Source organism: Phoenix dactylifera, chromosome 1 (assembly GCF_051530095.1).
Source record: "Phoenix dactylifera cultivar Ajwa chromosome 1, Ajwa_hap1_PhDact_Kaust_v1.1, whole genome shotgun sequence".
NCBI classification, from domain to species: Eukaryota; Viridiplantae; Streptophyta; class Magnoliopsida; order Arecales; family Arecaceae; genus Phoenix; species Phoenix dactylifera.
In genome coordinates, this window is record NC_143190.1 from 63293453 (window position 1) to 63304884 (window position 11432).

The 11432-nt window shown below is 38.8% G+C and overlaps 1 protein-coding gene across 1 annotated transcript; it reads right to left on the reverse strand.

The window, feature by feature from the left end:
* Positions 1–7541: 7541 nt before the first annotated feature.
* Positions 7542–11052, reverse strand: LOC103698199 (protein trichome birefringence-like 42). Its single transcript, XM_008780186.5, has 5 exons — positions 10173–11052; positions 9874–10048; positions 9154–9335; positions 8680–8838; positions 7542–8027 (listed from the first exon to the last, which is right to left on the reverse strand). Exons 1-5 carry the CDS (start codon positions 10856–10858, stop codon positions 7697–7699), a joined length of 1533 nt encoding a protein of 510 aa, XP_008778408.3. The 5' UTR covers positions 10859–11052; the 3' UTR covers positions 7542–7696.
* Positions 11053–11432: the final 380 nt, after the last annotated feature.

Below are 11432 nucleotides of genomic sequence, written 5' to 3' on the forward strand. Positions count from 1 at the left end.
ATTCAGTGCTTTAATTGATCAGCAAACTTGGGAGCTGGTTCCTAGGTGTTCTTCACAGCATGTTCTTGGCTGTCGTTGGATTTTTAGGGTCAAAAGGAATTCTGATGGCTCCTTGGCCCGGTACAAAGCTCGAGTTGTGGCACAAGGCTTTAAACAGGAATATGGAGTTGATTTTACAGAAACTTTCAGCCCTGTGGCCAAGTTTCAAACAATCCGAGTTCTTCTCTCCTTTGCAGTTACTTCAGGCTGGGATATTCGTCAATTAGATGTTTCAAATGCATTTTTGCATGGTAAATTGGATGATCAGGTGTTTATAGAACAGCCAAAGGGTTTTCTTAATCCTCATTATCCGGATCATGTTTGCCGTCTTAAAAAGGCAATCTATGGCTTAAAGCAAGCACCAAGACAATGGTTTGCTACATTCACTAGTTTTCTCATTGAGCAGGGATTTTAGAGCAGTTCAGCTGATCCCTCTCTTCTGCTTTTCAATTGAGATGGAGTTTTCCTATATCTGCTGATTTATGTTGATGATATATTGCTCACTGGTAACAATACCAGTGCTATGTCTTCTCTTTTTCTTCAGCTGCAGAGTAGATTCAAAATGAAGGACCTTGGCTCATGTTCTCATTTCCTGGGCATCACAACGACCTTCACTTCAGCTGGTGTTTTTCTTAGCCAGGCTACTTATGCCAATACTTTATTACACCGAATTGGGATGCTGACTTGCAAGCCAGCCTCTTCCTCATTGCCACTTAAACTTGGAGCCTCCTGTCCGAATGATGCCTTGTTTACTTCACCTGAATTGTATCGAAGCTTGGCAGGTTCCCTTCAATATTTAACGGTTACACGCCCTGACATTTCCTATGCCGTTAATTACCTCTGCCAATTCATGCATTCTCCAAAGATCTCTCATTTTCAGCTGCTAAAGAGAGTTCTTCGTCACATTAAAGGGACCTTGAATCATTCTCTTCATTTTAAGTCAGGACCTCTCATTCTCTCCGCATTTTGTGACTCAGACTGGGCTGGCGACTCACTTGATCGTCGCTCTATTTTTGGTTTTTGTGTCTTTTTGGGTTCCAATTTGATTTCTTGGTGTGCCAAGAAGCAGCCGACTGTTGCTCGCTCTTCTACTGAAGCTAAGTACAGGGCCTTGGCTATCACAGCTTCTAAGTTGATCTGGCTGCATTGACTACTTCGTGAGCTTGATATTTCAGTTGATTCACCCACTGAGATCTACTGTGACAACATTTCGGCTATTGCTCTTGCTTCAAATTCCGTCTTCCATGCACGAACGAAGCATATAGAGGTGGACTGTCATTTTATCAGGGAGAAGGTGCTTTCCAAAGAGCTTCATATTGCTCATGTATCTAGTGCTGATCAACCTGCTGATATCTTCACAAAATCACTCACTGCTAGAAGACATTCTCTCCTCTGTTCCAAGCTGAAGGTCTCTTCCCTACCTTCAGCTTGAAGGGGGTGTTAAGCTACTAGTCCATTCCAGAATTCTCTAGCACACTCTGTAAACTTCTAGCAAGATCTGAATTCAGTTAATCCCAACTGAATTCAGTTAGTTTACAACTGTTGTAACCAACTTCAGCTAATCAGCAGCTAGTTTACTTGTATCCTGGATCATCAGCTATAAATACACACTTACTGTAAGCTCTTTGCAATCAATGAAAATCACATTCAAACTCTTCTTTCCTGTTCTCTGCTTTCTCAACAGTTTACTGTAGCAGAGCAGTTTCAGTGCCGTGCCAGTTTTCAAGGAATGTACCGGCTACTGTAGCTTCAACATATCTTCTCCCAGACTTCTTCACATGAATGTGAAGATTCAAGTCATGGATAAAAAAACTCAGTTCCAATTTAAGCTAAAGTTACCGAATCTAATAATTGAGATGGCACGGCTGAAAAATAAGAGCCAGTCATATCTTTTGCTCATTGCACAACCGCTCTTCCGTCGCCACATGAAGTTCTTTCCTCTAGATCCCATCAAAATGAAGTAATGGAAGGAGAATTCATGCTGTCAGGTTGTACTTTATCAACAGTCATAAATGGAATTTCATTTCCTATCAAAATTCTACATGTTTCTTTATACTTTGAATTTGTATTGGTGCATCAATTTTTCCCCCAATTTATGTTCTTACCTTGATGCTGGGACAGGAAATTGTGCAAGAGAAGAATTGGAATCACTTTTGGGTTCTCAACGGAAGGAGTCTGAGCAACAAAACGAACCTAGCATATCGGAGGATTTTGTGCGATTGCCTGACCCTGGTGGGCACATAACTGCACTATTCTTCATTTCTTGTTTCAGTTTTTCTTCCCCTTTTCTGTCCCCACAATTATTTTTCCAGTGCATATGCCGTAATGATCACATCTTTGCACTTTGGGGGCTTATTTGGTTCGTGAGAAAAAAAAAAAAGAAGAAAAGTGTGGTCAACGGAAAACTAAAGAGATGCCTCTTGTTTGATTGGAATTTTTAAAGGATAGAGACGAAAAAGTTGTATTTCCGTGGAAATATAATTTCCATGTTTCATGAAAAAGTCTTTGCCATGAAAAATATGAAAAAGTTACTTTTCCGTAAGCCGGGAATTGAAACATTTTTTTTTCCCCAAAAAGGCCCTTCAGCTATCTTTATTTGATCTAAAGCATTAAAGACCTAATTTTTATTAAGGGTATAATAAGAATTACACGTCATTTTTCTAGGAATGTGAATGGTCATCCAAGCATAAACACTTTAGAAATCTGCCACTTTTTTATGGTCAACCAAACATGCCAAAAGTACTTTCTCAGGCATGCTTTTTTCAGAAATTTACTTCTCAAAAATCATATTCTTACCAGGAAAAACGCAAACCAAACGGACCCTAGGATGTTTCCTTTGCTGCACTCATTAAAATTGCCAAACCTTTTGAAGACTAATTGGCATGCAGAGTTTAGTCCTTCCATATTGTACTTTGACAAGCTACATGAAACGGTGGCTGTAGAATGAAATAATTGTCATCCATCATATTTTGTTATTTGAAGATACTTTTGTTCATCCTGTAATTTCTTTGCCGCATAATTCTATACCGTTTGGGCTCTTTTGCATTTCATTTTGAAATTCCAGGCATGATGTATAATTCCGATTAAATCATGACTAACCAATAAAATTTTTGGCTTAGCTTGGCACTCTCTAGGCTTAGTTTTTCAGATGAATGGTGCAAGTAAGACTCACATCAAGTTGTGGCCTTTTAATAAGGTAAAACGTAGACAGGAGAAGCATTGTAAAAAGGAACATTGGGAATAGCATATAGTGTGAGATAGCTGGAGGGATGTTTTTCTCAACTGGTGCCCCTTTCCGTTGGTTGATTAACCAAATTCACTGGATTCTACCAAAAATGATCCAATGGAACTTGCTGATGAAGTTCCACTGCATAAAGATTATTTGTGTTCGCAATGGCAATGGATTAATATAATTGTGAGCCTCCAATGTCAATCATAAAGGGTTTCAGGGTCAGGCGTAGGGGGTTGATCAAAATAAATAGTGAACATGGCTGTCATTATAAGTGTCTTGGCTTGAGGCTGGTTCTAGCCTTGGTATCTGGTTTGTAAGTCTACCACATGTCGTCAGAGAGAGAAAAGATGGTTTGCCTCTTATATTTGATTTTTGGGTGAGGTAAAAGGAATTGATCAAAATAAATGATGCAGCCTTAGTCCCAAACCTAATATGGTATCTGGTTCGTAACTTTATTGCTTGTCATTGGAGAGAGAAAAGTTGATTTTTCTAATATATTTGATTTCAGGGTGAGGCATAGGTGGTTGATCAAAATAAATGGTGCAAAGGCTGTCATAGAAAGTGTTTGTCTTGAGGTTGGTGCTAGCCCTGGTCTCAAGCCTAATATGATATCTAGTGTGTAACTCTACTCCATGTCATCAGAAAGAGAACAGATGGTTTTCTTGCTATATTTGATTTTTGGGCGAGGCAGGGTTTGATCAAAATAAATGGTGCACATGGATCATCGCAAGAAATGTTCAACATGAGGTTGATTTTCAGCCCTGGACCAAAGCCAAATAAGGTATCTAGTCTGCAACTCTACTTAACATTTAGAGTGTTAAAAGATGGTTTTGATGCTATATTTGATTTCGGAATGAGGCATACGGGTTGATCAAAACAAATAATGCAGATCGGCGATCATGAAAAGCTCTGACCTGAGCCTAGTTTCCAGCCTTTGTCTCAAATCTAATATGGTATATGGTCTATAACTTTGCTACCTGTCATCATAGAGAGAAAAGATAGTTTTCTTGCTATATTTGATTTAGGCATGAGGTGGGAGGTTTATCAAAATAAATAGTGCATGTGGGTCCGCAAAAAAAGTGTGACTTGAGGTTGGTTTTTAGTCCTAATCCTAAGAATGGAGGGCGTACAAATTGACGATCAGCTCGGTATAGTACGGATTTGTACCGTGCCATTTCAGGATATATTAGAAATAAAGAGAGGGAGGGAGAAATGGAGAAAGAAAGAGAGGAAGAGGGAGAGGGAGGAAGAAGGGTCGAGGGTTAAACTCTAACCCTAGCCGGGAGAGAGAGAGAGAGAGGCATAGGTGATTGATCAAAATAAATGGTGCGCATGGGCCATCAAGAAAAGTGACTGATCTAAATCTGGTTTGCAGCCGTGATCCCTACCCTGATGTGGTATCTGGTTTGTAACTTTGCAGCATGTTATCAGAGAGAGAAGATGGTTTTCCTTGCTATATTTGATTTTAAGGTGAGGAGTGGGGGCTTGATCAAAATAAATAGTGCACATAAGTCGTCATGAAAATTGTCTAACCTGAGGCAGGTTCCAACCCTGATCTCAAGCCTAATATGGTATCTGGTTCGTAATGGTGCACATAGGCCATCACAGAAAGTGTCTAACTTGAAGTTGGTTCTATAGCCCTGGTCCCAAGCCTAATATGGTATCTGGTTCGCACCTACATTTCATCAGAGATAGAGGAAAGATGTCTTTCCTACTATATTTGACTTCGGGGTGAAGCATAGGAGGTTGATCAAAATAAGTGGTGCACAGGGCTGTCACAGAAAGTGTGACCTAAGGCTGGTGCCAACCATGATCTCAAACCTAATATGGTATTTGGTTTGTAACTATGCTACATGTCATCAGAGAGAAAAAAGATGTTTTTCCTACTATATTTGATTTTTAGGCTGTCACAGGAAGTGTCTAATTCGAGGCTGATTTACAGCCCTGGACCCAACCCTAGTATTGTATTTGGTCTATATCTGCTACATGTTATTAGAGAGAGAAAAGATGGTTTTCTTGCTATATTTGATTTTGGGGTGAGGCATTGGGGGTTGATCAAAGTATCTGACTTGAGATTGGTTTCCAGCCCTGGTCCCAAGCCTAATATGGTATCTGTTCTATAACTTTGCTACATGTCAGTCATCATATGCATGAATATTTAAATACAACCATGGTGTTTGGTCTTGGTCATTATTTATAGCTATATCTGCCTTCTTATAATTGGTGTTCTGTTTGAGACTATGGGCAATCTACTCATCGGCAGCAAACATTATAATGGTTCATTATTATCATTTTCTTTTTGAACATGTCTACCACAACTAATAGTTATGTAATTTACTTGACTTTTACCTTATAGTCCTACAAACAACTATCATAGAACTAACTTGCCAAACCGTTCTATTATGTATGAAGCCATCTAGACATTATTGTAATATAGATCCATGAATCCAAATTATCAAAAGCTTTTGTGCATTTAATGATGGAGAACCATGCTAGAATCTCCTCCAATGAACTTTCCCTTTTCATACAAAATTAGAGGTCAACTAGCGGAATGACTCCTTGAACTATAATACTGAGATTCCTTATGAAAGAAAATGTAGCTGAACGTGAGCAATCTAATCCATAACTTGGTCTAAAACTAAATTCTTGCCGGTTACATTGTGGTGTGGTGTAATTAGATCTGCTAATAATGATTAAGAAATCTTCAGTGAAGTCTTACATGGATCTAAACCCTAAGCAGTCTAATCCAGAACTTGGTCTAAAACTAAATTCTTGAATTAAGGCCCTAGCCCGAAGAATAAAAAGATGTTTTAACAATGAGTTTCGTACATGTATATCCTTTTAAATATATGAAATTGCATGAATACCCTTGTCAAATTAGTATTTACATGTATATCCTTCTTTTTTTTTTAATATGTACCCATACTATCTAACATCATTAAAAAATAAAGGACTTAAAACTAAAATGACTAAAATACCCTTATAGGTAGATATGTAGAAAAAAGTTATAAGGGTATACACGCAAATATCAATTTTATAAGGATATTCATGCAATTTTTCATATTTAGAAGGGTGCACATTCAAAAATTTTGTTTAAAAAAAAGATCAAAACTTGGCTGAAACTTGCTAAGTCTTTTATGATTCAGTTGGATCGATAAGTTAAAAATGATTGAGCCACATTGTCAATTTTCTTTTTTAAGATCATGACTCGGTCAAGTTGGAATATTAGATGATTATTTTGGTAATACTATTCTCCATTTGATTTTGATATAATTATTATTATTGAATCTATAACATCTATATATTCTTCATTATTTTTAAAAGATTAAAGCATATCAAATTTAAATTAATTATAGATCGATGCTTAGATTAGTATAATATTTTTTAGTGATTTGTAAATATTGAGTTATTGTTTATTTTTGAGGTGAGAATTTCGTAAAAACAACATAATTCATTCTGTAAGAGTTGATATTAACGTGAGATCATGTGACAAGATAATGCCAATCTTTTTTTTTATTTTTTTATTAGGAACAACTCAATTATTTTTACTGAATTTTGATCATTTTTTATTGTTTTTTTAAGTGTATATCCTTCTAAATATGTATAATTGCATGAATACCCTTGTAAAGTTGTTATTTGTATGTGTATTCTTATAAAAAATTTTCTCTTTCGTGTCTACCTATAATGGTATTTTAATCATTTCAAATTTAAATCATTTATAAGGGTATATATACAATTAATAATTTTATAAGGGTGCTCATATAATTTTATATATTTTGGAGGATTTACATGCAGAAAATCCTTTAACAATCTGAAACCCAAGCAGCAAGTTCATGTGCTATGAACTCTGCTGAAACAACTTATTTTGTCAATATAAATATTACCAAATTTTGCCTGCCATTGACAATTGCAAGAAGTGGTGGATGACAAAAAGCTGGCTAGTTTCTGTCAGTCTAGATATTTCGTTGTTGCTTGTATTATGATCTTACCTTTCAGTTCCTGTGACTATGATGATAATGCAATGCAATTATGACGGCCCAACTATGATAAGAGGTAATGATGTTGATGCTGCTTTAAGTTGATCATTTTTACTCTCCGATTATGAGCAAGCATAATGTATGGATATAGTTCTTCATGAGACTCACTACTTCAGTTTGCTGATATCAGGCAGCTCTTTGTACCCCAAAAAAAAGAAAAAAAAAAAGGTTTTACAAAAATAAGGAGTGATCTTCTTTTTTCACTTTTTTGGTTTGGGGGAGGGTCAGCAATCGACATGGAATATGAGCATCTATAAGTTATTGGCTGTATTTATTTTTGCAACAAGCCTTCCTTTTGCCTTACATTTGAAATATAAACAGGTTTGCTATTCTTATGTTCAAATAAAGAATAGATATGGAAATTAAAGAATAGCAAGTGGAAGAAGATCTATGATACAGCGGATGGGTTTCCAAAGAGGGAGGCAAACAGAAGCATGTTCCAAGTATCAGGTAGTCCTGGAAGGCACCAATGGCTGCAGTCGGCATATCTTTCAGGTTGCTTTCGCTGCTCTGCAGTCAGGAGTTTCCCCTGCCTTGAGGTGTACACTGCTGTGTGCGCATCTCTCCGGTACTCTGATAGCCGTGTGATGTTCAGATATCGAACCGGCGTTCTCATCTTCTCCACTGTCCTCTCCACCAAAGATATCATTTTTCCTGGAAACCGCTGCACGTAGGTCTCAGTGGTCATTGGTGTCGTCTGATTGTAGCACCAGTTCTCCCTGTGCATTTGGACATATATACTTTGGTGAATCCAGGTGCTTTGCATTTTTAGCCTTTGAATGCAAGTTTTTTGTGGAACAATGCACACATGAGCAGGTGTATGTAATTCTTAAGAGAAAACTAATTGTGTTGATAGCATGATATGCCGTACCATAACAAACCGAACGGTATCGAATGTACCGTAGCGGTTTGGTACTGGTATCGGTGGTGTACTGATTTTTGATATGAAAAAAAATTTTTATACCATACTGTACTGATACGATGCTAGTATGACACTGATATATTGAATCTTGGTTGATAGTGGTAAGCCATCAAGCAGGTGCCTGGTTAGGCAATTCTCTTCAATCTAGAGTTCCATCCATCTGAACCCTGACACTGGCTCAACTACTAAGAAAGTGAGCAAGGCTGGCTTCAAAAAGGATGAGACCCACCGGATGTGCTTTATTTGATGCTGCATTGAAATCATTTGGGAAAAAAATATTGATTGGATCCAGAGAATGATTCTGTTCCTGCCTACCTTAATTATATCAATTTAATAGCGAAGGGAAACTTTCAATTATATCAATGTTGACGCTCATGGAGCGAGTCCAAAGGGTCCCTCTCAACATAAAAACACACCATGGAAAAAAAGTGGAGGCTGCCCTCCATTACCTCTTGTGCTCAGGAGAGATGCCCCGGAAAAAGACAGTAGTCTTGGTGGAGTCCACATGTCGGTCAGCCCAGCGAGCCCACGTCCCCAGAGCCTTATTAAACGCTTCAATTACTCCCATCTCTTCTACCAATTGGCCCCCGCACTCGAAATAGTCCCACCTGCACCATTCCACTCAACCCTCTCAGTTGAACTTTGAATTCTATCAACTTGGTTTGGAAATAAGAAAAAAAAAAGTGGGATATGAATAGTAATTCCATTCATAAATCTTTCCAAGATTTTTTTGGCCGGAACTTCTAAAATAACTCTAGACTAAAGGTATCTTCATAGAAAAAATTGATAAAATAAATTATGCCAACAAATTTTCTGTGAAGGTTACTAGGTGGTCGTCTTATATTTTCTTTAGTAGTGAGCTAAATGCTGGCCAAGTGCGATTACTGAGACATGGTTTTGATATGAAGGTTCGTAGAACTAACGCTTTTATTTTTCCATGGTGAGTCCACCAGTGACCAGTGTTGAAAACCAGGACATCCGCACCTCTCCAACGCTTGGATGACCCCGGAAGCTTGTCAAGCTTGAGCACCTTCGTGTTGTCCCTCCTTTCCTCCAGCTCTACAAGGAACGGGTTCCAGTAGAACTCCACCGTGCAATCAAAGTCCTTGTCCCCAACAACAACAACAAAAAAAAAAAAAGAAGAAGCAAGCAAATGGTTAAACACTTAAGCTAGCTAATTTGCCATCATTCTCCCTTTGAAATGGGCTCATCATTTGTCACGTCTATATAAAGACATAGCAACCCAGTTGGTCCACGTGTCAGTCAGCAGTGGGTGCCAACTCGAGTGTTTATGGGATTTGGCGTACGGGGCACTCTTCCTAGATGCAGGGTAATAATTGCTGTGTCCAAGCTGAAAGCTTCCAGCTTTCCCGAGTCAGTGATTTTTTTTTCTTTTTTTGGTGTGCTGTGATTGTAGAAAACTAGTTGTATTTAAAAGGAAGCTAATAAGAGATCTTCTTAATCAAAATGCTGAAAAAATATAGAAGCTTTTTGATTATGAAAATCTCTTAATAGCTTCCTTTCTATATTTATCTTTCTTCAGACAAATTACCTAATATTCCTGGAATTAAACTCATCTTGAGAACAAGAAATATGAAAAATATCAAACAAATAAGACGGAGGAGGATGGTAAGCAAATTTACTAAGGCTCGGAAGATCTTATATTGTGGAATGTTCGATTTGACATAGGCCCTTGATCGGCTCCCCGAAGAGTAGAGGATACAGGCGAGTGATTCCCACATGTTCCTGTTAAGAGAGTCGCCGATGATCACCACTCTTTTCCCCCTCCACCTCTCTAGCATTTCCTTCCCATTATACCTTCCAAGCCAAATTATATATAGTATTTGTATAATAGCAGTTCTTTTTGAAAAAAGATCCTATCAATCTATGGAAGTTGGAGAAATTCAATTAAGTAGCTGAAGTTTGGATTGCCGAGTTATACCTAGGAAGTTCGCAGCCTTTGGGTTGCCACCTCCAATGCTCGTAGTCTTTGTCTGGTCTTCCATTCTTCTGGCAAGTCACCTGATCGCTAAGGAACGGACACCAATGCGCTCGGTAGAGCGGATAGCCTTTCCGGTCATAAACCCAGTTGCCGTCGAAGATATCACACTTCTTCTTCTCTTTCTTCGGCTTTTCCTTCTCAGCACCACCACCCACCGATAGCAACAACGTTGTATTTTCCTTGTACCGAGGCATCTCCGTCTTGCTTTGAGAGGAGACCAGATTTGTTCCATTAGATTCTGAGGAGACTACTGGAGCTCCACTAGATTTTGGTGGTGACACCAACGCTATAGGTGGAGACAAGTAAATATATCCGGATAACGGAGACAAGGCTGTGCTGGTTGCTGGGGGTTGAACAATATCTACCACTCCAGGTTGTGGAGAGAACTCTATGTTTTGTGTGCTACGAATTGGACCGCTACTCTGCAAGGATTGGGAAGAGAGCAGCTCGCCGGACTCCAGCAACGTTGCGTTGAGGCTCGTCTCCGAGTCGCGAAAGGATGCGAGCGCCGGGCCCGGACGGGAAGCTTTGTTAAGGCTGAAGGAGACGAAGAGGAGGCCGAAGAAGCTAGCCAAAGAGCAGAGGAACCACTTACGGTTGACGAGAGAGGGAACGAGGGACTCCATTGGCAATCCTCGTCGTTGGAGCACAAGATAAAGGCGTGCGAGAGAGGAAGTTTTCTTTTGGGAGAAGAGGGATGAGGGAATACTTAATTAATGTTCCAGCTTTATTTGGTAACACCATGATGCCTTCTTATTTTGGGTCGGTTCTGAATTATGATAGTAAATAGATGCACGAGAGTTCTAGCATTTGGTCTCTCAGACTGGGAAAGAATTCGGTGGCCCTTTTAGTCTGTGACTAGTTTTTTTGTGGATTGGCAGCAGAGAGGGCGCTGTGAATTGCATGAGGATGCTACGGGAAAGGTGAGGGTTTTGGTGCATTTGGAATGTACTTTTTTCCGTTTGGTATAATTTAAGTGGAGTTGGTGCGTCTCAACCCTTGTTTAGGGAAAGGACAGGATGCTGGAAGTAAACTATGAAAAGCCAGTAGTCCTTTTGTTCTTTTACTTTTTCCCTTTTTTTTTTTTTCCTTTAAAGTTTTCTTTTAGCACTGCATTCAAGGTTCAGAATAACGGGCATTATAACAGCAGGCTCCTTCCATTAAGTTGCCTACGTAATAACAGAGAAAAGATAATAGCTA